The 23020-nt window shown below is 47.2% G+C and overlaps 1 protein-coding gene across 1 annotated transcript in view; it reads right to left on the minus strand.

Annotated features, from left to right (window-relative positions):
* The window catches only part of RYR2 (ryanodine receptor 2), a 3481211-nt gene that overhangs the window by 1565345 nt on the left and 1892846 nt on the right, over positions 1-23020 (minus strand). The window contains exons 47-48 of the mRNA XM_086925791.1: positions 18919-19024; positions 17173-17293 (exon numbers count right to left, since the gene is read on the minus strand). Coding sequence (XP_086781917.1) covers positions 17173-17293; positions 18919-19024 — 227 coding nt within the window. The remainder of the gene's footprint in view (positions 1-17172; positions 17294-18918; positions 19025-23020) is intronic.

Genomic DNA, 23020 nt, shown 5'->3' on the forward strand with positions numbered 1-23020 from the left:
GTCTGGGGCGAGCCCGCCTTCAACAACCAGTCGTCTAGGTAGGGGAAGACTGACACCCCTAACCTGCGCAGATGAGCTGCGACCACCGCCATCACCTTCGTGAACACCTGTGGGGCGCTGGTAAGGCCGAGGGAGAGCACGGTAAACTGAAAATGCTCGTGCCTACCGTGAACCGCAGGTAACGCCGGTGGGCCGGCAGGACGGGGATGTGGAAATACGCGTCCTGCAAGTCCAACGCTACCATCCAGTCTCCTGGGTCTAGGGCAGCTAAGACCTGAGCCAGAGTCAGCATTTTGAACTTCTCCTTCGGAGGAAGCCGTTGACGTTCCTCAGATCCAAGATAGGGCGTAGGCCCCCTTTGCCCTTCTTGGGTACCAGAAAGTAGTGGGAGTAGCAACCACGTCCTACTTCCGGCCCAGGAACGCGCTCGATGGCCCCCTTGGCCAAGAGGGCCGGAACTTCCTCCTGCAGGAGCCACAAATGATCCCCCGATATGCGGTGGTGTTACGGTGGCATGGCTTGAGGAGTCGTCTCGAAGGGGAGGGAGTAGCCCCTCCGGACGATCTGCAGCACCCACCTGTCCGAAGTGACAGTGCGCCAGTGAGAGTGGTGATGGCGAACCCTGCCTCCCACTGGCGTCACATGGGCCGAAAAGCACGGACTAGGAGGGTTTAGAGGTGGATGCCGCGGGGGCAGGTGTTGTCTGACTCCGCCTGGTTCCCTGACCGCCTCCGCGGCGGTTTCCACGTCCGCCGCCGCGCTGGACGACAGTCTGCGGCGAGTGGCTTGCGGCGCATGTGGGGATGCCCCTTCCCTGGCCACGAAAGGAGCGAAAGGCACCCGTTTGCTGGCGCGGGGCCGAGAGCCGTAGCCCTGGAGTCCTTAAAGCTCTCAAGCGCGTGGTCTGCCTTGTCGCCAAAGAGGCGACAGCCATCGAACGGCATGCTCATAAGGGTGTTCTGAACATCTGCCGAAAAATTGGCGGATCTCAGCCAGGCGTGGCGTCTCACCGCCACTGTTGTAGCCATCGCTCTGCCCAGCGAGTCAGTAGTATCAAGCCCACACCTGAAGGAATACTTGGCTGCGTCCCGGCCCTCCACAAGGGCTTGGCCGAGTTTGGCCCGTACCTCCAACGGGCATTCTGGCAGCACTTCCGCCACCGTCTCCCACAGAGAGTGGGTGTAGCGGCCCAAGAGGCATGCGGTGTTGGAAGACCGCAGTCCCAAACTAAGGGATGAGAATATCTTCTTTCCATAATTCTCGTACCTCTTGGATTCCCTGTCCGGCGGGGCCGTCGGGAATGCGGTCTGGGAATTAGAGGCCTGGATGACCAGATTCTCGGGGTGGGGTGGGAGGACAGGAAACATGGGTCGGCCGGAGCCGGGCGGTGGCGTCTGGCCACGTTCATATCTACGGGTGAACCCGTAGCGGGCCTGGACCAAGTGCCCAAAAGAACTTCGGTCAAGGCCTCATTAAACGGCAGCAGAAGCTCCATGGAGCATGACTGCGGCTTAAGGACCTCTGTGAGGAGGTTAGTCCTCACGGCCGCGACGGGGAGCTCAAGGTTTAAGGCCTTGGCAGCCCTCGTCAACACCACACCATAGGTAGCTCCCTCCTCCGAAGCCACGGTAGGAGGAGAGACAAATCCAGTGTCTGGAGAGGTGTCCAGGCCACTGGCCTCCCCAAGGTCTCCTGCCCAGTCCATATTAGACTGACACTCCTTGGTCAGAGGGTCCTCAGACCCCTCCCAATCCTCCTCATCACCCATGTCCTGAGATTCAGGGTCGTAATTGCATGAGGTCGGTTCGTAGAAGTAAAAATCTCCAAACGGCGTCAGGTGCGGCGCCGATAGGCGCCGTCCCGACATCGGAACCGAAGCAAAGGAGGTATCGGGGATGGCGCCGCCCGAGGACGGCGCCAGAGGTGACGCCACATGGACCGATGCCTGGGGGGTAGTAAGGTCCACCGGTGACGATCCAGTGCCCGAGGAGGGTCCAGCGGCGCCCTGCGGCGCCGGGCCCGAAGGCGCCGGCGGCGCCGGAGCCGCTGTACCCTGTGGCGCCGGGCCCGAGGGCACCGGCGGTGTCGGGATCGTGGGGCCCTGCGGCGCCGGGCCCGAAGGCGTCGTCGGCGGCGGGGCCGAGGCACCCTACGGTGTCGGGGTGGAAGCCCCCGACCCACTAGGGCCCCCAGACGGGTTCGCTGGGCCCGAAGGCGCCGCGGAACCCGTCGGAGGAGAAAGGGATCTCATGGCCATGAGGAAACGCTCAATCTCCTCCGGCGTCGCGTTCAGCCCAGGGACCGGAGGGTATGGGGCCGGACGCGACACCCGCAACTCCCGAGGAGCCGCGTGGGCGGTGTCACCCGAACCCCCGGCTGCATCGCGCAAGCGTCGGGGGGAGTCAGAAGAGCGATGATGCCTCTTCGACTTCTTATGCTTCTTACCTGACGACTTGGACCCGGAGGAGTGGCGCCGACTCCCGGAGCTGTGACGGCTCCGTCCCCGCGACCTGTCCCTCAACCTCCCTTGGGACCGGGACCGGGACCTTACACGGCGCGGGGCCGACTGCCGGGGTTCGAGCCGCCTGCGGGACAGCTCCCGCCTGGCTTTCCTCGAAAGGGCCCGACAGTCGGGGCAGGCCTCGTCGTCATGGTCGATGCCCAAACACGTCAGGCACAGGCGGTGGGGATCCGTAACCAACATGGTACGGTCGCACTCGTCGCAATGCTTGAAGCCGGGCATCCTACGGCACCGTTGGAGTCGTACAGACTTCGAAATGGATCAAAAAGATCACCAAAAACGTAGTCAAAAATTGACTAGGGTAACTGCTCTTTCCAGATCTGCGCTGGCTGGCGCGGAAAAAAGAAGAACTGACGTCAGCACGCGGAGGCGGCGTCTAAGTACTCCGACGACGTCATCACGGCGCCCACGACGCCGACGACAGACGCGGAGCCACAGACGACGCCTACTGACGCGCAAGGGTACTGCTACGCAAAAGTTTCCGGATCCAGTCTGACCCCTGGGGATATTCGAAGGTAAGGAATCTATCACTAACGTGTCTCTTTCAGATATATTTTTCAGCATATCTTCTTTATAAGCTTACGATGGAAAGGTGAAGTTTAGTATGCCTGAACTCACAATGTAATAACACATAATTTTATGTAGATGGTTTTTGCATTGTGTGCTCACAAGCCACTCTTTTAGAAGTGGTTGAGTTTTTGTGCTCTGACATTTCTGTGTGTCTCTGCCTGGCTGTGGATTGACTGTCTGGATTTGAAAGCGATAGGATCTGGGGAATTTCTTGACCCAGGGGAGGAGGCGAGACAGCAACAGGCTGACCTGCATCTGAAGTGTAGGGGGAGGAGAAGCCACAAGAGGTGAAGAGGCCTGGGCTGCTGATATAAAACACTTTTCCCATGTCTGGCTCACCTCCTTTTTGAGTGAGCGCTTTTTCCGGGTCTTTGAGGGTGAGACAGTCTCTCCTAAACATCCTCTCAGGTGTGGGGTCCCTCAGGGCTCCTCCCTGAGCCCGACCCTCTTTAACGCCTACATGGAACCTCTGGACAGGATAGTCCATCCCTTTGGTGTGCGTATAGTCACCTACGCGGATGATACGCAGCTGGTGGTCTCGTTAGACCACGCAGATGGATCATCCAACACCTTAGGCCCCTGTCTAGAGGCTGTTGCCAGTTGGATGCAAGCTTCCTGTCTCAAGCTTAACGGGGAGAAGACAGACATCATTCTCCTTGGAAATCCCTCCCCGTCTGCTCTTGCACCCGTCTGGCCACCATGTCTTGGCGCTCCTCCTGCGCCCAAGTCTCAGATAAAGAGCTTCGGGATCTGGCTTGACACTGCCCTTGATTTCTCTGTCCAGGCTACTAAGACTGATGCCACTTGCTTCGGACTAATGAGGATGCTCCGGCGGGTGCTCCCTTTGCTCCCTTTCCAGGCGAGGAGGATCATGGTCCAGGCCCTCATTCTCTCTCGCCTGGATTACGGGAACGCTCTCTACCTGGGAGCACCGGCTTCGGTCCTTCAGAGGCTCCAGGTCACACAAAACAGTGCGGCCCGCCTATTGTTCAATCTGTCCCGTCGGCAGTCGGCGAGGAAGGCTCTGAAGGACCTTCATTGGCTCCCAATGGCTGCCAGAGTGCAGTTCAAAGCTCTGTGCATCATGCACAAATCCTTCCACCGTGTAGGCCCAGCGATTCTGCACCCTCTGGTTACGCCTTATGTTCCAACACGATCCCTTCGGTCTGGTACCCTGCAGCTGGCCACCTCCTCTAAAATTAACAAAGCCCGTTGGGGTGGCCGCTCTTTTTCCCATTCGGCGACCAGACTCTGGAATGCCCTCCCCTTTGCCATCCGGGGTAACAGCAACCTCCTCTCGTTCAGAAAGGCCCTAAAAACGCATTTGTTTGCTAAATCTCTCTGATCTGCCCCGAGCCTGCGCTAAAACCATTTTATCTTCAAGCGCTGCGAGGCCCCAGGGCGGTTATGCGCTATACAAATGCAATTTTTCATTTAATTTCATTTCATTTCCTGCTGAGTGATTGAGAATCCAGACCCCCACTAATCAAAGGAAGAAAGATGTCACTGGCAGGGAGGCACCCAGAACTGGTTTGAACAGGGGTCAGTGCACCCTGAAGCACAAAGACTTCAAAGCCGTTGAGGGGTATAACTAAGGGAACTGAACCCCCTGAACTTTGGAGAATGACTTGATCAAGTGTGAAGAAGACCGTAGCTACTTCGTGGTCAAGGGGACAATTGCCAAGGAAGAAACAACTGAAGAGACTGAAGGATAGGACTGCTCTTGCTGTATGATCTGGGGCTGGCCTGCAGTTTGCTGTTTCAACCAAGGAAAGGCTAAAGGGACTTTGCGGTGTGCTGTGCCCCCTGCTTGAAGGACTTTGCTGTGTGCTATGTCCTGAAGCAACTATCTCCAAGGGCCTGAGGTGAGCTGGCTCCCTGTTGCGGAAGCACAGGAACATTAACATTTCACTCTGTGTGCATGTGCTCTGTCTAGCCTGAGATCTTCGTACGTGGTGCCCTGTGATCGTGGCACCGGGAGTCCAAGCGAGTTTCAGATATGCTGTGTGCGTGTGCTCCGTCTAGCCCGAAGCCTTCGTGAGGAACGTCTTGTTATTGTGTGCATCGGAATCCAAGTGAGTCTCAGTGCCGTTGTGTTGGGGTGGGTTGTGCACTGTGAGACCTTTGTCAGGATTTGCCTTTTTATCGTGTGCACCGGAATCCAAGTGAGTGTCATTGCTGCTGTGTGCTGGTGCATTGGGCGCCGGGAGACCTTTGTGAGGATTTGCCTTGTAATCGTGTGCACCGGAGTAAAGTGAGCCTCAGTGACGCTGTGCACATGATCTTCGTGCAGCCGGAGACTTGTGTGAAGAGTGCCCAGTGATCGTGCATCCAGTGAAGAAAGACACAGCGACACTGTGTACGTGTGCTTTGGGGCAGCCGGAGATCTTCGTAATTGAAGCGGCCCGCCAGTCCCGGAGGAGCTGAGTTGTCGGCCCGAGCCACCGTTGCCGTTTCATCAAGCTGCAATTGAGGCCCAGCCACTGGATGAGGAGAGGAGAGTGAGTTCGGAGGGAGACGCTCTCGGCCTCTCTCTTGTGGGGGCAGCGCAAGCCTCTGCTTCGGCTCGTGTCGCTGCCCGTATCGCCAAAGGAGTGGTGGTACCGGGCCGGAGTGCAAAACTGCACTTTGGGTTTTACATCGTACTGTGTTTGGGGCAACTGTGAGAGGCGGAGAGACAGCTCAAGGCCCGGTGATCGGGCCTGAGTGTATTATGCATTATTCCATTTCTGAAGAACGGAGTACCTGACTGTCGTATTACACATTGCATCATTTCTGTATAACGAAGTACCCGATTGAAGTATGATGCATTGCATTGTTTCTGAATAACGATCTACCTGATTAGCATATTGCCCATTGCTTTTCTCTTGCATAACGATTTACCTGATTAGTGTATACGCATTGCCTTATTTTTTGCAGAATGACATATCTGGTTGCATTGCATTATTTAATCTTACAAAGTGCCTGATTGTTGCATTACCCATTGCATTCTTTTCATTGCAGAAGTGTCTGATTGCTACGTTACGCATTATAGTATTTTTACATTGCAAAAGTACCCGATTCTAGCATTACGAACTGTATGACATGTGGTTAGGAGTGCAGGAGAATGTTTACAAATGCTCATTGACATCGCCAGAACCTACAAGGGCTGGCTGGCCTAACAATCAGCCAGGAGAAATATTACACAACTTCATATGTTGGTTTTATATTGTGTGGTCCAATCGTATATCTTTTTACATAAAGTTTATACTTGTATTATAAAACTTGTGTGGAGTCTATTTGTGGTGTCCTCATTGGATTATTGTGGTTGCGAATACTTTACACATTTGCCTTGAAGTTAAGCCTGACTGCTCCTGCTAAGCTTGCGAGGGGGTTAGCGGGCTATCTAAAAAGGTTACCTTCCTTTCCCTGACGTTGAAACACGGGTCCCTACTTGGCCTAAGGTATCTACCTCAGCCAACCAGGGATCCTGGGTCTAACACCACTAGTACGCAATCATAGTGTATTCAGCAATCAACAGACTTTCCATACAGTTCTGGGGTTACTAATGTAGAACAGACTCTGATTAAGCTTGTAGTCAGGGAAGTGTTAAAAATATTGTGTGCTGGTAACCTTCTAGGTTAGGTGGTAACGTTTTATTCATTGAACTGTGGCTATATAATTTTGGTGCTTGAGAGCTGGAGGGCATTTTCAATTGCTTATGCATTTTCTAGGCCCAAAGGCTTGATTTTTACCCAGGTGAATGGAGATGTGTTAGTGGTGTTCATTGTGGGTGAGTTTTCTTGAGCTAACAAAATTGGGTGTCTGCCGAAGAGGTTACATGCTTGCCATTCTTTTATTGCATTCAATATGGAATTATAGTTTGACTTATCACAGTGGAAAGTGCTTTTCTGAGCAGAGTGATAACAACCTATAAGCGCAGTATTGGAAGTATTTGGGTTGTGCTGCTTAGTGTGCTCTATTAGAAGATTGTGTGTGTTGTTTCTCAGTGGTTAGTGCTGTTGCGTGCTGAGTGGCAACCAACTTTAGGCAAGTCCTGGCTGAACTGGATATATTTTATATGTTCTAATATGGTCGGTTGGGTGTTGCCGAGTAAGGAGAGGGCGGTGCATACAGAGTACAATATTTGTGTTGCTCAGATGTGACCATTAGGTTACAATGAACCCTGAATGAAAAGATAAATAAGTTACCAGCACTCTGAAAGGCCTTTGGCACTAAAGTGATCACAATGAACACTGGTATAGGTGCATCTACAATGAAGTCTTGTGCTTGTTGTCTTGTAGAGGTATTGGTTATCACCTATCACTTGCCAATAACTACTGTTTGGTGGCAAGTGTTTGGCTTTTGTTTGTTATAGGCATATACATATGGCAAACCAAGCCAAGAGGCAGTGCAGAATTGTGTGCTTTTACTCTAGTGTAATCACAGTGGGCCCAGTAGGCTAGATGGTGACATGATTAGCACCTATGGAATATTTTGTAGCCTGATGATAATGCCTACTCCCATAAACGTACACCAAAAACACCTGATGAGAGAAGGATAGCAATTAAAGATAGTGATGTGAGTAGGACCTTTGCAAATTTTTCTAATTGTAGATTCCATCTACTACTCCCAGAGTTACTCACAGAGCCCTGTGGGTTGACATCTTAAGCCCAACTCATGTTCTCAAATGATCCCTCATTGCTGCCATAGATGACATAGGCACAATCCTCTATTGTGGACAGACCTCATCCTCCACAACCTCTCCGCTGCCTTTGACACCATCTGCCACCACACACTCATCACCAGACCTAACACAGCAGTAATACAACAATCAGATCTCATGTGGATAGCCTCCTTCCTCTCTGGAAGAACTCAACAAGCCAGGCTCACGCTGTTCACATCAGAACCAAAGAACATTATCTGCAGAGTACCACAGGGATCATCCCTCAGACCCACACTTTCAACATGTACATGACTTCTCTGGCTAACATCTTCAGATCCCAAGAAATCAACATCATCTTCTACGTTGACGACACCCAGCTCATCTTTTCCCTCTCAGATGGCACTGTCACCACCAAGACAAACTTCAAACCATGCATTACTAACTGACCAATTGGATATAAAAAACTGCCTCAAGCTCAACACTGACAAAACTGAAGTGCTGAACTTCAGGACTAAGAGTGCACCTTGGGACTCCATCTGGTGGCTCACAGAGCTTCTACATCCTGCGCATGTTGCGTGAAACTTCAAGTGGCCACCACTAGACACCAGGCATACCATCACGCACGCCCTAATCACAAGCAGATTGCACTATGTGAAACACACTATATGCTGGCATCCCATCACATCTTATTCATAGACTTCAAACCATCCACAACACCAGTGTAAGACTCGTCCTTGACCTCTCGTGCCAAACCCACACCACTCCTCAGAGACCTCCGCTGGCTCCACATCCATAAGTGCTGCCTGTTCAAACTTCTCACACATGCAATCAAGTCACTACACAACACATGACCTGCATACCTCAATCACCAGCCTCACTTCCACCAACCCGCAAGACAACTTCACTCAGGATTACTCTCACTTGCACAATCACCCAGCATCCACAGAATTAGAACAGGTGGTCAATCACTCTCCCGCTAAGTCGCCAAATTCTAGAACAACAAAACATCAGGGCCCCCTCCTCACTTCTTAAATTTCGCAAGCAGCTGAAGAACTGGCTTTTCAACTAGTCTTCTTGTGGGTCCAAAAATAGTGCCTATACTCAGGCCTAGCCTTACCACAGGCCTACACTCTCCTACTTAGCACCTGGATACTTTCAAATGTGTCAAGCAGCGCTCTGCCAATCTACCTTACATTGCATTATATTACCTAACATTACATCCCTAGGTGGATAAACTTCAGTAAGGTAAGCCTTAGTTGAAAGGAAGCTAAATCCTTAGTCAAATGATCACTGAAAATGCAAGGCTGAGACGTGAAGTGGTTGGTAAGTTTCTTCCTTGACTTCTCATGACAGATCCGGCCTTCAACACATAAACCATGCTAGCTACAATTCTCCGTATGAACCATTCAAGATCACAGATAACCCTGTTAGTTCATGTGTAAATGGGGTGGAATGCATGTCTTCCGTCCATTTCCTGTCAGACATTTTTGCTCTCATTTTCAGTAAGGATGACGTTTCAGGGTGATAACATACAAAACTTTTTAGCGAGAACAAGCAATGTTGTGAAGGAGATTTAATTGTAGGAATACAACTATTAGAGAAGGGTCCAGGGGAAAATGTTTATTGACCAGTCAAGTTCATACCCCTAATGAACTACGTTACAACAACAAAAGGAACTTGAGGGTCACAAGAGTTAGGAAGCGGCCACAACAGAATATCAAACAACACTATCACAACTAGTAGTGAGGGACCATCATTTGTAAAACAGTCCTATCAGCCCACCCATGTGGCGGAGCATCGTCATCTAGGACTTAAATCAGCAGGTTTATCCATGGCCAAACCTTAATAAAAAGTGCTTGGTACCAATAGATCCAAAGCTGAAAAAAGATGTGTCCTCACTAGAAGTGAAACTGATAGAGTGCAGTGCTCAAAGAAAATAGATGTGTGTTTAAAATGACGGTCAGGGTAGAAAAATTTCTTTATTGATATCTCCCTGGGCGTCAAGTAAAAAAGTGATGACAGTGTAAAAAAATCACTGTACAGTAAGTGTGGAGAATCAGGCCAACATGTTTCTGCCGTAAAGGTAATATTCTACCGGCATTCTTCAGGGCCAGGCTGGAATAACAGCTACTGCAACATACACTATTGTTTAGGTGAAATCATAATAAAACAAAACTTTGAAATTGAATGGTTAGGTAAGTAAAACTCCGTGGCTAAATCTGCCACCCTACCGTATCCTAGTGGATAACCATTTCAACAGCAATCTTTTCCCAACCTTGTGTGGGAAGTAGGCCTCACCTCACCCGGCAACGGCTCGGATAAAGAGGCCCCGCTCTGTCCGTCGGTACCTCCGGGACTGAACCTGAACCGAAGAGATTTAATTGTATCTTATTGATTAGGATAGAACACCCTCACAAATTACTGCAATTGTGTGGAGTCAAAATGGTTAATTACCACACCTTCAAATTAGGAACATAATGAAGGGGAATCCCTGGCAGATGAACACTATTGTCTCTTGAGGAGCAGGGATAGTACTTTCGGGTCACACATGATCCTGCTCAGAGGTAATAGAGGTCCTTGAAGTGCAGTCAGTCCAGGGGCCATTGGGAATTCAGGAAAAAATGGGTAGAAAAACAGCATTCTGAGGGCTTTGAACTGTAAAAGTTGAAAAGTCTTATATCGGAGATGCATTCATTTAAGCAGCTGTATATTATATTAAAACTTGTCGGAAAAAAACCTATGTACGTTTTTTCTCTCTGTTGTTTTCAAGTATTTTTGCATCTTCAGAAGAAGGCAATATTTAGGCTTTTTAAAACAAGATGAGTTGATTAACATTGTTGTGTTAATTTGCAAAAGGGGTCTGTGAATTCTTAGTTTGCTAAATGGTAAGATCTCTTGGGCATAAGAGAAAAGCATGCAAAATGAAGGCCATAACATGGATATTTTTTGCTGGATCTGAAAAATAGTATTTGGAGCATATTTATTACCAGTATTAAAAATACTACATTTAGTGTTAGACAGTCAGTTAGTATGCACTGCAAAAACTATTTTTTAAGTGTAGGCGAATTGAGAATAGTAAGCCATTGAATAAAACTGGTGATTTTGAACTAGGAGAATTGAATGGTCTTAGACCTGACAGCCATAGAGTGGTCTTACCCCCAACTTTTTGCCTATCTATTTCACTTATCTGACCTTATATTTGCATGCTTTAGGACTCTTTGCACTTTACTATTGCTAACCAGTGTTAAAGTGCTTGTGCTCTCTCCCCTAAATATGGTAACATTGGTCCATCCCCAATTGGCATATTTAATTTACTTATAAGTCCTCAGTAAAGTGGTACCCTCTATACCCAGGGCCTGTAAATTAAATGCTACTAATGGGCCTGCAGCACTGAAGTAGACCTTTAACCACGTCGAAGGCCTGCTATTGCAGAGCCTGTATATGCAGTTTTACACTGCTATGTCGACCTGGCAAAGTAAACCCTGTGCCAGGTCCAAACCAGGTAGAACTTGGACAACCCAGAGGGCAGGATGCAATGTATTTAAAAAGCAGAACATGTACTTTTAAGTTTTACATGTCCTAGTAGTAAAGAAGTCCCAAAGTCATTTTTCACTAGAGCACGGCCTGGTTCTCCCATAGGATAGCATAAGGATTACCTTATTACCTAATATAAGTGTAATTTCCATTTGTTAGGAGCTAAACCCCCAGGTTTGGTGACTCTGGGATCCTAATTTAAGATCCTAACTTATGGTGAAGTTGGATTTTAAATGACAATCAGGAAATGACACTTCTAGAAAGTTGGCGTGTTCTTGCTTTAGCTATTTGATGCCTGCTGCCTGTCTCTTATTAGTCTGGAGTGGGTGAGAGATGGCTTTGTGTGTTCCCCTGGAGAGCCAAACACAATGGGAGCTTAGAAATGACTTGATGGGAGGTTGGGAGGGAGGAGCTGGATCCAGCCTCACTTACACCTGAATAGGATGTGTCCTGTTTCCACACAAAGGGCTGCATACCCCCTTGTACTGAGTCTGGAGCCAGGCTAGAAAGGGAGGACCTCTATGCACTTCACAGCCCTGTCTTTTAAGTCTCCCCCACTTCAAAGGCCCACTGGGTACAAGTACTGCACCTCTGACACCATGAATTGAGTACACTTCTGGACCTGTGAAGACCCTTTCCAGGACGAATTGCTATGCTGCTGAAGGACTGCTGTGCTGCTGGACTGCTGCTTTGCCGGACTCCTGCCTTGCTGTGCTGCCCTGCTGCCTGTTGTTCCCCTACCTGGGTGAGAAGAACTGAACCTGCATCACTTGAAAGGAGATTGACTCCAAAGGCTAGCTGGTTGGCCTCCTCCTGATTCGAAGTCTCAGGCCCATAAAAGATTTCCTACTTACCTGCCTTTGCACCTGGCATATGCCAACTGTGATTTTACCCTGGCAAGGGGTGCCACCCCAGTCCTGGACCCTTGGAAGTGAAGCCTGAGGTGTCTGCTTCGGCAAAACCCATGCATCCTCTGTCAAACCAGCACATTAGCCCCACTGAATGGACCAGAAGCGGTGCATCACCCCTGTTGTGTAGATCGGAACCAGCACATCGCTCCTGTTGCATGACCAGAACTGGCATATAGCCTCTGCTGCGTGGATCGGCCATGACGAATCTACTTCGGAAATACCACTGCAGAAGGTTTTGGCATCTCATCGACAGCATCCTCAACAACGTCGACGAATCTCTGCATCACAGCTCTTTGGAGCCGACGCATTGTCGCTGCTGCGCGGATCCGGACTGGTGTATCACCACCACTGAGTGAATCGACACCAAAACATCACTTCAGCCCGCATCTTCAACGCTGATGCAGCCAGGATCAATATACTTTTGTTCAGCAAGCCTAACTAGGTCCCTGTATCCGTCTCACGCTCCATCACAATCCACCTGAACTTTTGACTCTGTCCAGGTTCAGTGCGACCAGATATCCCACGTACGCTCCGTTAGAAATTGCCCTTTTTGCAGGGGGTATCCCCAAACTTTTTGCTTCTTTCGCCTTTATTTTTCCTGACTTGTGTTTGTTAGCTATAGGACTCTGGGCACTTTACCACTGCTGATCAGTGTTAAAGTACATATGCTCTCTGTGTAAATTGTTATTGTGATTGGTTATCCATGATTGGCTTATTTGTTTTACCAGTAGGTCCCTAGTAAAGTGCAGTGAGTGTGCCAGGGCTGGTAAATCAAATGCTGCTAGTTGGCTTGCAGCACTGATTGTGCCACCCACCTGAGTAGCGTGGAAAAGAGGTCTCAGGCCTGCAACCCCAGTGCCTGTGCGCAGTTTGTTAATTGCCCTGTTGACCTAACCAGTGTACCCACTTGCCAGGCCTGACCCTTCCCTTTTCTTACACATTGGGCGCCCCTATGGTAGGCCCAGGGTACCCCCCTGGACAGGGTGCAGTGTATGTGAAAGGTGGGACATGTACTAGTGCGGGTAACATGTCCTGATAGTGAAATACTGCTAATTTCGTTTTTCACTATTGAAAGACTATCTTGCCCATATGACTGCATGGGGAATGCTGTGTAACATGTTTACCTGCATATCTTCCCATAGGAGCAATATAGAAATTTGGAATCTGGTATCCCTGAAATCAAAATTTAATAACACATCTTTTAGGAGGGATGGTTTTTAAATTCTGTGTTTGAAAATAGCACTTTTAGAAAGTGGCTATTTTCTTGTCAACCTTTCTGTGTGCCTCTGCCTGGTTGTGGATTGACTGTCTGGTTTGAGAGTGACAGGGGCTGGGGTGGCTCCAGGAGTATGGGTGAGTCAGCACTAGGCTGAATAGACCTATCTGTATTTGGAGTGGTGGGATGAGTGGCACCTGGGCCTGAATAGGGTTTTGCCTGCCTTCCACAAAGCTGGCTCAACCTCCTGCGGGGTGTTTGATGGCACTGGCCCCCAATCACAAAGGAAGAAGTTGTGCACTGGCAGAGTGCACCCAGAACTGGTTTGGACTGTGTCCAGGACCCCTCACACATTGAGAACAAATACTTTTGGCGTATAAATATGAGAGCTGAAACCCCTGAAAGTTAGACTACTTCATGATCAAGAGGAATCCCTGCCAAAGAAGATCCGCTGAAGAGACTGAAGAGGAGTACTGCCCTTGCTGTGTGTCTGGGGTTGGCCTGCAGTTTGCTGTTTCTACTGATGAGAGGACAAAGGGACTTTGCTATGTGATGTGTCCCCTGCTTGAAGATTGACTTTGCTGTGTGCTGTGTCCATCTGAAGAAATTCTCCAGGGGCCTGAGAAGAGCTGGCCTCCTGTTTCTGAAGTCACAGGCACAAAAGGACTTCACCCCAAGCTTCCCTGAACTTCCTTGCTGGGAGTTCCAGTCTGCCAGGAGGACCTGTAACTGTGTGTGAGGCCATTATGCTGTGGGGAGATGGAAGCGTGACGCAACGAGGGAGAAGCGTGATGCCACTGCAGCAGCCGCTGTCGCATCATCGAGGAAGCGTGTCGCCGCAGCATATGTTCAACGTCACATCACCGGAGAAGCGTGCCACAGGGCCGTCGCATCGCTGAGGAAGCGCGCCACCGCTGATCGCCGCCACAACACCAGAGGAGCGTGTCGCTGTCACCAAGGGTGTCGTGGCATCACCAGAGAAGCGTATCGCAGGGCCTGTCGTGGCTCAGAAAACCACAGAGTTCACCGCACGACCGTTGGGCGCGCAAGCTTCGCCTCCACGTTGTCGCATTGCAACAGAGAGGCCATTTTGTTGCAACGCACAGGATAGTCGCAACGCATCGAGGCGCCATCTTGTCACATCAGAACCGGAGCGCAGGAAGAATCGATGCATCGCCTTCCCTGCACCCCATTTGTTTGTTTTGCGTTACGCATCCCAGGTACTTTGAGATTAAAGTGTTGCATTTATCATCTACAAGTTTATTCTTGCAACAACCTTTTTAAAGACATTCTACTAAGTAACTGTATGTTTGATTTTTGTCGTTCTGGTCTTGTTTTAGTTTAGATAAAGATATTTTATCTTTCTAAACTGGTGTGGTGACCATTTGTGGTGTTTTCATTGTGTTACTCTGAGTGTTGGTACAAATACTTTACACATTGCCTTCGGGATAAGCCTGTCTGCTCGTGCCAAGCTACCAAGGGGGTGAGCAGGGGTTATCTAAAGTGTGTATCCCCCTTAAACTGACTAGAAGCGAGGGTCCCTAATTGGACAAAGGTACTTACATCTGCCAACTAGAGACCCCCAGTTCTAACACACACTTATTGATTCTAAGTGCTATTTTTACAGTTTATTCTTTAAAAATTCATAACTCAAATTCAACTTTTTAAAATTTTTGCCATTTTGGTCTTGTTTTATTTTTTACATTAAATTCTATTTTTCTAACCTGCTGTGTAATCTTTTTGTGCAGTTTTTTCACAGTGTTACTGTTTGAAGTGCTGCACTAATACTTTACACATTGCCTCTAACTTAAGCCTGACTGCTCTGTGCCAAGCTACCATAGGCTGAGCACAGGTTAATTTAGGGAATGTCCCTGACAAGGATTGTGGTTGCTGTTTGACTAGGGCTCTTAGCCAATTCAAGCTACAACCCAATTTTAACAAATGGTCTCTTATTGTATTGTACTGGTTCTTATAATTTGCTACATGCTCCTAATAAAATGAAGCAAAAATATTCAAGTGATGGGCGGAGGCAACCATGTTAAAAAGTGAAAAAGAATTGCCATTTTTTGTGACGTTGTAAGGGAAAGTTTGTTGAAGCCCATGGGATTTTAAATTCTTCCTAACTCTTAAAAATTATTTTACTACTTTTAATAAGCCTTATGAGCGTAATTATGCCACTTACTGTGTCTTGTTTTCTTTTTACTATGCCTAATGCCTGCATCACAATTCTGTCAATGTATATCTGTAGGAAAACACTACAAAAGGCATAAACATTTTAAGGATAGTCTGTTTTCTCTTTAAAATTCTAAAGACCATAAAATTATTCTTATTATTGTAATATTTGTAATGCAAATGACTGCCCCAGCAATGGGGCGTCCCAGCGCAACCAAAGACTTGAGACTGTAAGAGTTGGAGACGGGTTATGCTAGTAGAGCCAGGTCTTTATGGCTTTGCGAAAGGCAAGATGATTCCGGATCCCTCTAATGGAGGCTGGGAGCGAGTTCCATAGTCTGGCCGCGAGAGTTCTAAAAGAGCGGCCTCCAGCTCTGGCTCTTAGGACTCGGGGATACAAACCAGGCCTTGGTCAGCTGAGCGTAAAGTACACAGAGGAACGTAAAAGGTTAGCAGATCCGGCAGCCCCCGTGGTGCTTGTTGAGTCAGAATTCTGTGAGCCACACATAGTGTTTTCAACTGGATTCTTTTTTTCAACTGGCAGCCAGTGTAATTTAGGTAGAAATGTAGACACTGAGCAAGATTTCGGGAGCGCCAGGAGAATGCGGGCTGCTGCGTTCTGTATTCCCTGTATATGCCGGATACTGGATTTATTGGCGCCTAAATTAAGAGAGTTGCCATAGTCTAATCTAGATAAAATCGTAGCCTGAACAATGGTATGACGAATTTTCGAATCAAAAAAGCCAAGTAGCGGTTTTAATCCTCGCAAGAGTCCAAAACAGGTCCCAGCTGCAGATTTAGATTGAATATCGAAGGAGAGACCACTGTCAATCCAAACACCGTTGTACACCAATGATAACAATAAGGTGCATTTTATGGAGCTCAGGGTAAAAGTACCAACAGTTGTTATTAGAGAAATCTATGTTGGTTAAGAACTCCTTCAGGCAGTGCAAAAGTACGAGAAATGTGTTCCTTTCCAATGGTATAACTACAATGATAAGCTAGGTCGAGATATCACATTGATTAAGGGTGATGGACAGTAGAATAAGCAGTGAAAATGTAAATTGCAAAGGACCAAAATGAGTTTTGTTCTGCAAAAGGGAAGAGGGACTATGCCTCACAGTCTAGTAGCAGTACCAGTAGCGGCTAGTGTTGTCGAAGAGTGGTGAGGCGGAGGGTAGAGTTCGAGGGGATGATGAACAACAAATGACAAAATAAAAAATTAAATTAAAAACAATAAGTTACCTGCAGCCAGCCACATTACGCTCTTCTGCTCCTCTCCTCTGCAGGCACAGGCTCCCAGACTCCACTGCGGCCAATCCTGATGCTGCTCTCAGGCTGCTAGAAGCGGCGTCAGGATTGGCCTGAGCGCTCTGAATTTGTGCTCCCAGTGAGCTGAGCAGGACTCTGCATGACCTACCTCAGCTGAAAACGAACACTGTTTCATTGAAAAGCTCTCATTCCTATGGTCCTGGGTTGCCTGCAAGGCTTTGCTTTCAGAAATATTGGCATTACGAAGTAGGTGTAAGCAACAGTCTATGTGCTATAAACATTAAGTAACGCAGTGGATCAGAACCAGATCTCAGCCTTCGTCAGAGCTTACCTTTAGCTATCGTCGGCATTTGGAAAGGAATGCTGATGACGCCTACCAAATCTTCTAATGGTATCAAAGAGCGTAGAATGGATCTTATCCGAATAGCTTCACCTTTACCCGCATGGATTAGCTAGAGAAGAAAGATCAAACACACCTATGAATGACAGTTCAAAGCTATTCATTTTACAGTAAAATGTAAACATGGCTGAAACCAAATATACCCATGAACAAGGAAGATTTAAAATGTTTTCACATCGTGGAATAGTACTTTCTTAAGTATTCGGCACATGTCCTGCTTCTTCAGTGATACAGGACCTCTGGAGAAACAAAAAGCCGTGGGATATTATTGTAGCCTGCAATACAAGAAAGATACACTGGGTCTGATTTATGCAAGCTAAAAAAGAGTTTGGAATGTCCTCTGATCAAGTTATGCCCTTTAGAGCAAATATTTAAATTTTTTCACTACACAAAGAATTTCTAGAGGACTTCTCGGATCTGCGAGTATCACAGATTCACTGATGGAATCACAAATCTAGTGATTTCTGCACAAGGAGATTAACCGGTGCACATGCCCATAAACAAAAATGTTTCGCAAATGAGAGCGGGTGCTTGAAAAGGTTTTACTTATCTATTCAAATGCAACATACATTTCCTTTACCTCATTATTAATTTTGGGAGTGTTCCCTCTTCATTCCGTCCAGAAAACACATTCAGGAATGCCCATAACAGGAGTATTTTAAGGGTGGTATATGACCTGCAAACTGTTGGCGTATACCCAAAACCCTGTAAGTTAGTTGGTGTTTTCCACATTTTAAAATTAGGCTACCTCAGAACTGTTCATAAACCTGACGCTAATAGTGGACTAGAGTCAATGAAATCCCATCTGGCACATGAAATTTTGTGTGAGGAATACTATTTACGAGGGCAACATCCCACAATTCTATGAGGAATGGGATTATTCTCTTTCTGGACACAATTCAGAGAGGTCAACTCAGACTTTGGTCTTAACTTAGACCAACATTTCTACGTTCGTTTATGACTTTGGGAATTCAAAAAAGGGCTTTTACGAGTACGTCCGCACTTGGGGCGGATGCCAATGCGCCAAGCGCACAGGTAAAGATACTACTCGTAAATACCTTAAACTTTGATTCATAAGTCTATCAGCAGATTGGAGAATAGACTAGAGTCTTCTCTTGGTATGAAAAAACTTTACAGAGGTTAGTTATTTTGGACAAAGGCGAGCTGAACAGAAACATGCCAGTGCTTGCTGGTGCATGACTAACAACCCAGCTCACTAGACATGTTGAAGAAAAAAGAACATGGGACTGGAAACTGACATTTGAGGGAGAGAAGAAGACTGGTGACTATGGTATGTCTTTGGCCTCAGAGGTTTTGTAGTAAATGGGAATGTGGGAAACAGTGGATAGCACTACTGTTTTTTCAGCACACCCCACCTTGTGCACCAGTTGCACCAGGTCATACAAAACCCTAGAAGCTCAGGGGGGGGGCACAGTCTTCACACGAGATAACTTTTAAACTCATTCTCAAGGACTCTCTTTAGGGTGTAAGTGTGGCAATCGTGCTTCTGAATATGTTAAAAAAATAGTATTCCAAATGGTCCTTTCTTTTTTAAGCCAGTCACCCTAAAGGTTTAATCAATACTTAGATTGTGATGCTACCACCTGGCTTCAAACCGATCAGTTCCTCAGCACACAGCAGGTTAAGAGTTCTTGTTTCAGCAAAAAGATAACTTACGTGCATCTCGGGAGCACAGCGCCCCAGCAGGTCAATTAAAGCTGCATAAAAGGTCATGATGGCATTTCCCATATGGATCGTGTCATCCTCTTCCTCAGCTGCATCCCTTTTATGAATTAAAAATATGATAAACATACTTAGAGACAAGTCATCGTTTTCATCATGCCTCGTAATGTGCAGCACTTGCATAAAATCTGTATATTTCTTTGGATCTAAACGGAAATCGAACAGTGTATGTAAAAAGAGTCCACATGGTATTTTTATTCCATCTTTACAAAATAAATTGTGTTATGTGGTTGTGTTAAAGTGTATTCAAAGAAAATATATTTTCGTGCAGTTCGCTTGTAACTGTCACTGGAATTTCTGTTTTGCTGGCAGGCGCTAAACTTAACACGTTACTTGAAAATATACATAGGCATGACAATCATGAAATCAAAAATAACCTACATTATTAAAAACCTTTCCAAGTACGAGTAATACTTCAAATGAAAGGACATGTGATTTAGATTTAGAATATACTAGCTTACCGGTCGCGCGTTGCTGCGATCTCAGAAGAAAGGAAATTTAAGGAAACTTGTTATGATAAGATTCAATTTACATTGTGTCCTTTTTATTGAAACGTATTCGTTTAATATGGAAAACATTTTAAAGTGTTGTTTTAATTCTGTTTATTTATTTGAGTGCTTGTGGATACACAGTATTTTTTGTTTTTCCGTCTGATGCGTACACGAATAAATGAGAAGGTTTTCGGACGCGTGAGCTGGCCACATACAGTTGTCCATGTGAGAAGCACGGATTCTCCAAATCTAGTCCACACACTTGCAGCGATTGTCCTTGTGCTTTGTTGATGGTCATTGCAAAAGCGAGTCGCACCGGAAACTGTAAACGTTCAGTATTGGAAAGATTATGAGGGCCCTGGGGGGCTGATATTTAACAAATGTTTCCTTTTTTTGCCAGAAACCTTCGCGGGAGTGTACTCAACAACTTCCCAAAGTTTCATGCCGATCGGATGAATGGTGTAGTAATGCATAAAGGACAAACAGACAGACATACACTCGTTTTTATATATATAGATAGAAAAGCCAATGAAAATCGCCAGTTCTTGTTAACTGGGCAACCATACTCCCTGTTTGTACTGCTTATTACCTCATGTCCTCAAGGATGACATCAAAAACTATATTTGAGTCGGGGGCGCGGCTAGCACCCGAAGAACATGGCCGCAACCTAGAGAGGCTCCGTGCTCCCTAAAGTGAGCCCAGTCGATCCGTGCATTTCTCTGCAACCCTTTTGGCCCCCAAACATAGGAGAGAGCAGTGGAAGGTGTCCGGTACCAGGTGATCGTGCTCTGGCTGATGTGCGATGCTCCCTAGGACGGGGGCGGCGTGAGACACTTTGAGGCCTGGTTCAGTGACGGCGGCCAGGATATCGAGTTTGGCGGCTGCCTGACGGCGGAGAACTGAAGCCCGGATCGGAAGGGTGCGGAAGGAGCGGTTGGCAGTACGTTCCCCCTCCGAGGCACAGTGTGAAGTGGTGCCTGTCCAAGTCACCCAGAAGCTACAAGGTGGGTGCTGGGGCACTCTCTCAGCGCAGCCCGTGGATAGTACATACTTCCCATGGCGGCCGGGATAGGGACAAGTGATCGCATCTCCGGACGCCAATTTCTAGCTGCGTGCGGTCTCTTCATCACGGAGGTACGTTCAATACCGAGACAACAGAGCCAAGAGTGCCTGGAATTGATAACAATCAGGTTCAAGCTATTAGACACTGTGATAGTTAATTACTCTTGACTGCCTCCGACATTGTTGGGAAAATTCAAGTCATTTTTTCTCATAAGCTGCACAAAAAGCCTCCACATGTCCAAGAGGATATTTTTAACACAATGCAAGTCACCCCACCTATTAAAGGGATTTAAGGAAGAAAGGCTCTATTAAAGACTTGACAGAAGAGGTACAATAAACTGTTGCACATTTGAAATCTAGGAATATCACTCGTACAGCTGATATCCCGGCTAAATTTGGACAAACGTATTAGCCACACCCTGCTGAGTGGTGGAGGGCAGTGTGGGCGGCACGCCATTTTGCCCCATTGCCTTCACGCAGCGGCACAATTTTGGCGGCACGTCAATTCAGGACAGCTGAAGGAAGAACTGAGGAGCAGGGGCTTTGCTAAACCCTACAGGCCGCGTGAGCACGAGTGCTCTCAGGCAGGCAGCGGTGATTGGCAACCCTAGCCCACATAGGACGAATACTTGAACTGCCGCCATGAGCAACAGGAACACAAAAAGTGTTAAAAAGTCAAAGCTGGAAAAATTTGCATATACAAAATCGCAGGGGGATGCGCAAGACAAAGATGCTCTATCTTCAAAAGGTGCAAGTGGGGGTGTCTCACAGGAGGTGACCTTACAGGATATCATGACCACCCTGAATAAGGTGGATTCACGTATAGGGACTCTTGCGGTAGATCTTGCCTTGATCCATGCTGACTTCAATAAGACGTCAACCAAGGTGTCGGAGGTTGAGGACCACGACGGGGGCCCTGTCATCTGACACCTCCACCCTTAAAAAGCAGGTACAACAGCTGGTGTCAGACAACAAACTTCTGTATCTTTAATTTCAGAGACAGGGATGCAATCCTGCAGGCCACCCGTAAAGCTCCTCCGATCAGAATAGACAATGCCACTATTACAAGTTTTCCGAACAACACTGCAGCAGTCACGAAACAACGCAGAGGATTTCTCGACATTTAACAGGCTCTCTGGGAACTTGAAAAAAAGTACTCTTTGCTGTTGCCCGCCAAATTACGAGTTGAAGCCAAAGGTAAGGCGTGGTTCTTCTCAACGCCTGAAAAGGGGCAGGAATGGCTGGATGGCTTGGGCAAGGCCACACGAACAGGCCGTATAGGAAATCGTGACTCATGGCGCGGCGATGACCAGAAGGACATGGAACAAGAATGAACACAAAGCTTTGACATTGCGCAAACTGCTGGGTGGCAAACGGGCATGAAGTGCCATGGTATTGCCACTACTCTACTTCATAAGGGTACTTGCAGTCCTGGTACCTTTGAGTTATTCCTAGCGGAGACGACTATAGCGCTAATACTGTAATCTGATTTGATCAGGTACTTTTTGATGTAAACTGGTGGTGTGGACCAACATGATGGTACTATTGTGCCCTTTCAACTGTTAGTTCCTTTGGTTTTTCTTGGACAAGAACTCAGATGGGGCAACAGGTTTATAAGGATTCAGGGGTGGGGGGCTCTAGGGGGCGGAGGTTGTTTTCTCTTAACCCCGTCGTTCAGAACTGTGAAAGGGTAATAAGCACTGTGCTTTGTTGGGGTGGCGGGTAGTTATGAATCCGTCAAGCAGGGAGGCAAGGAGAGGGATGAAAGAGGGAGGGATTAAAGTTTATATTTTCAATATGCCACTTTTGTCAATTTCAGAGCGTGCTAAACAGAGTGGCGCCTCTTGTCGTAGGAGTCTTAACTGACAATCACAATGTAGTGCTTCCCACCGAGGCGTGAGAGCATCCCCTGGTGCACAGCTCATTAATCCTTCTGGCTATCCCAGAGTTCCTCCAAATTTCAGTCCAAAAACAATATTTATCTTTTTCCGAATGTATTTCATTCATAAGTTTTTCAAAAGTTCATATTTCATTCGCAATTGTATTCTTTGAGATTGTAATCAATTTCAATCAATTAGTCCAATGCATTTCGGTCATTGTTGACCTTCATCAGGGACAATCAGCTGAAACAAGGTATAGTAAAGCATGTGTCAATCATCAATAAAATATCAATAAAATAATCAAATTGCAGTTTACAAAAACCTTACAAACCAACATTGTGTTCAAAATCGTGTTCATGCATGATTCCCCCAGTGCATAGGTGCTACGTAACGTGAATGTAAAAAATAATGCCAACGAGGCACTCACATATGCTCATGTTCATGAGTTCTTCGATAATGCACAACTGAAAAATAAGATGAAATCGAGCAACGAGCTTTACATGAAACTCTTTGTTTAGGTATTAGTTGTTGTTTAAAAAAACAATATGGTCACAGTAATATTGACTTACATCTCGGACGAAAAACGCCTTTTGCAATCTTCAT

This window comes from Lissotriton vulgaris, chromosome 6, assembly GCF_964263255.1.
Source record: "Lissotriton vulgaris chromosome 6, aLisVul1.2, whole genome shotgun sequence".
Classification (NCBI taxonomy): domain Eukaryota; kingdom Metazoa; phylum Chordata; class Amphibia; order Caudata; family Salamandridae; genus Lissotriton; species Lissotriton vulgaris.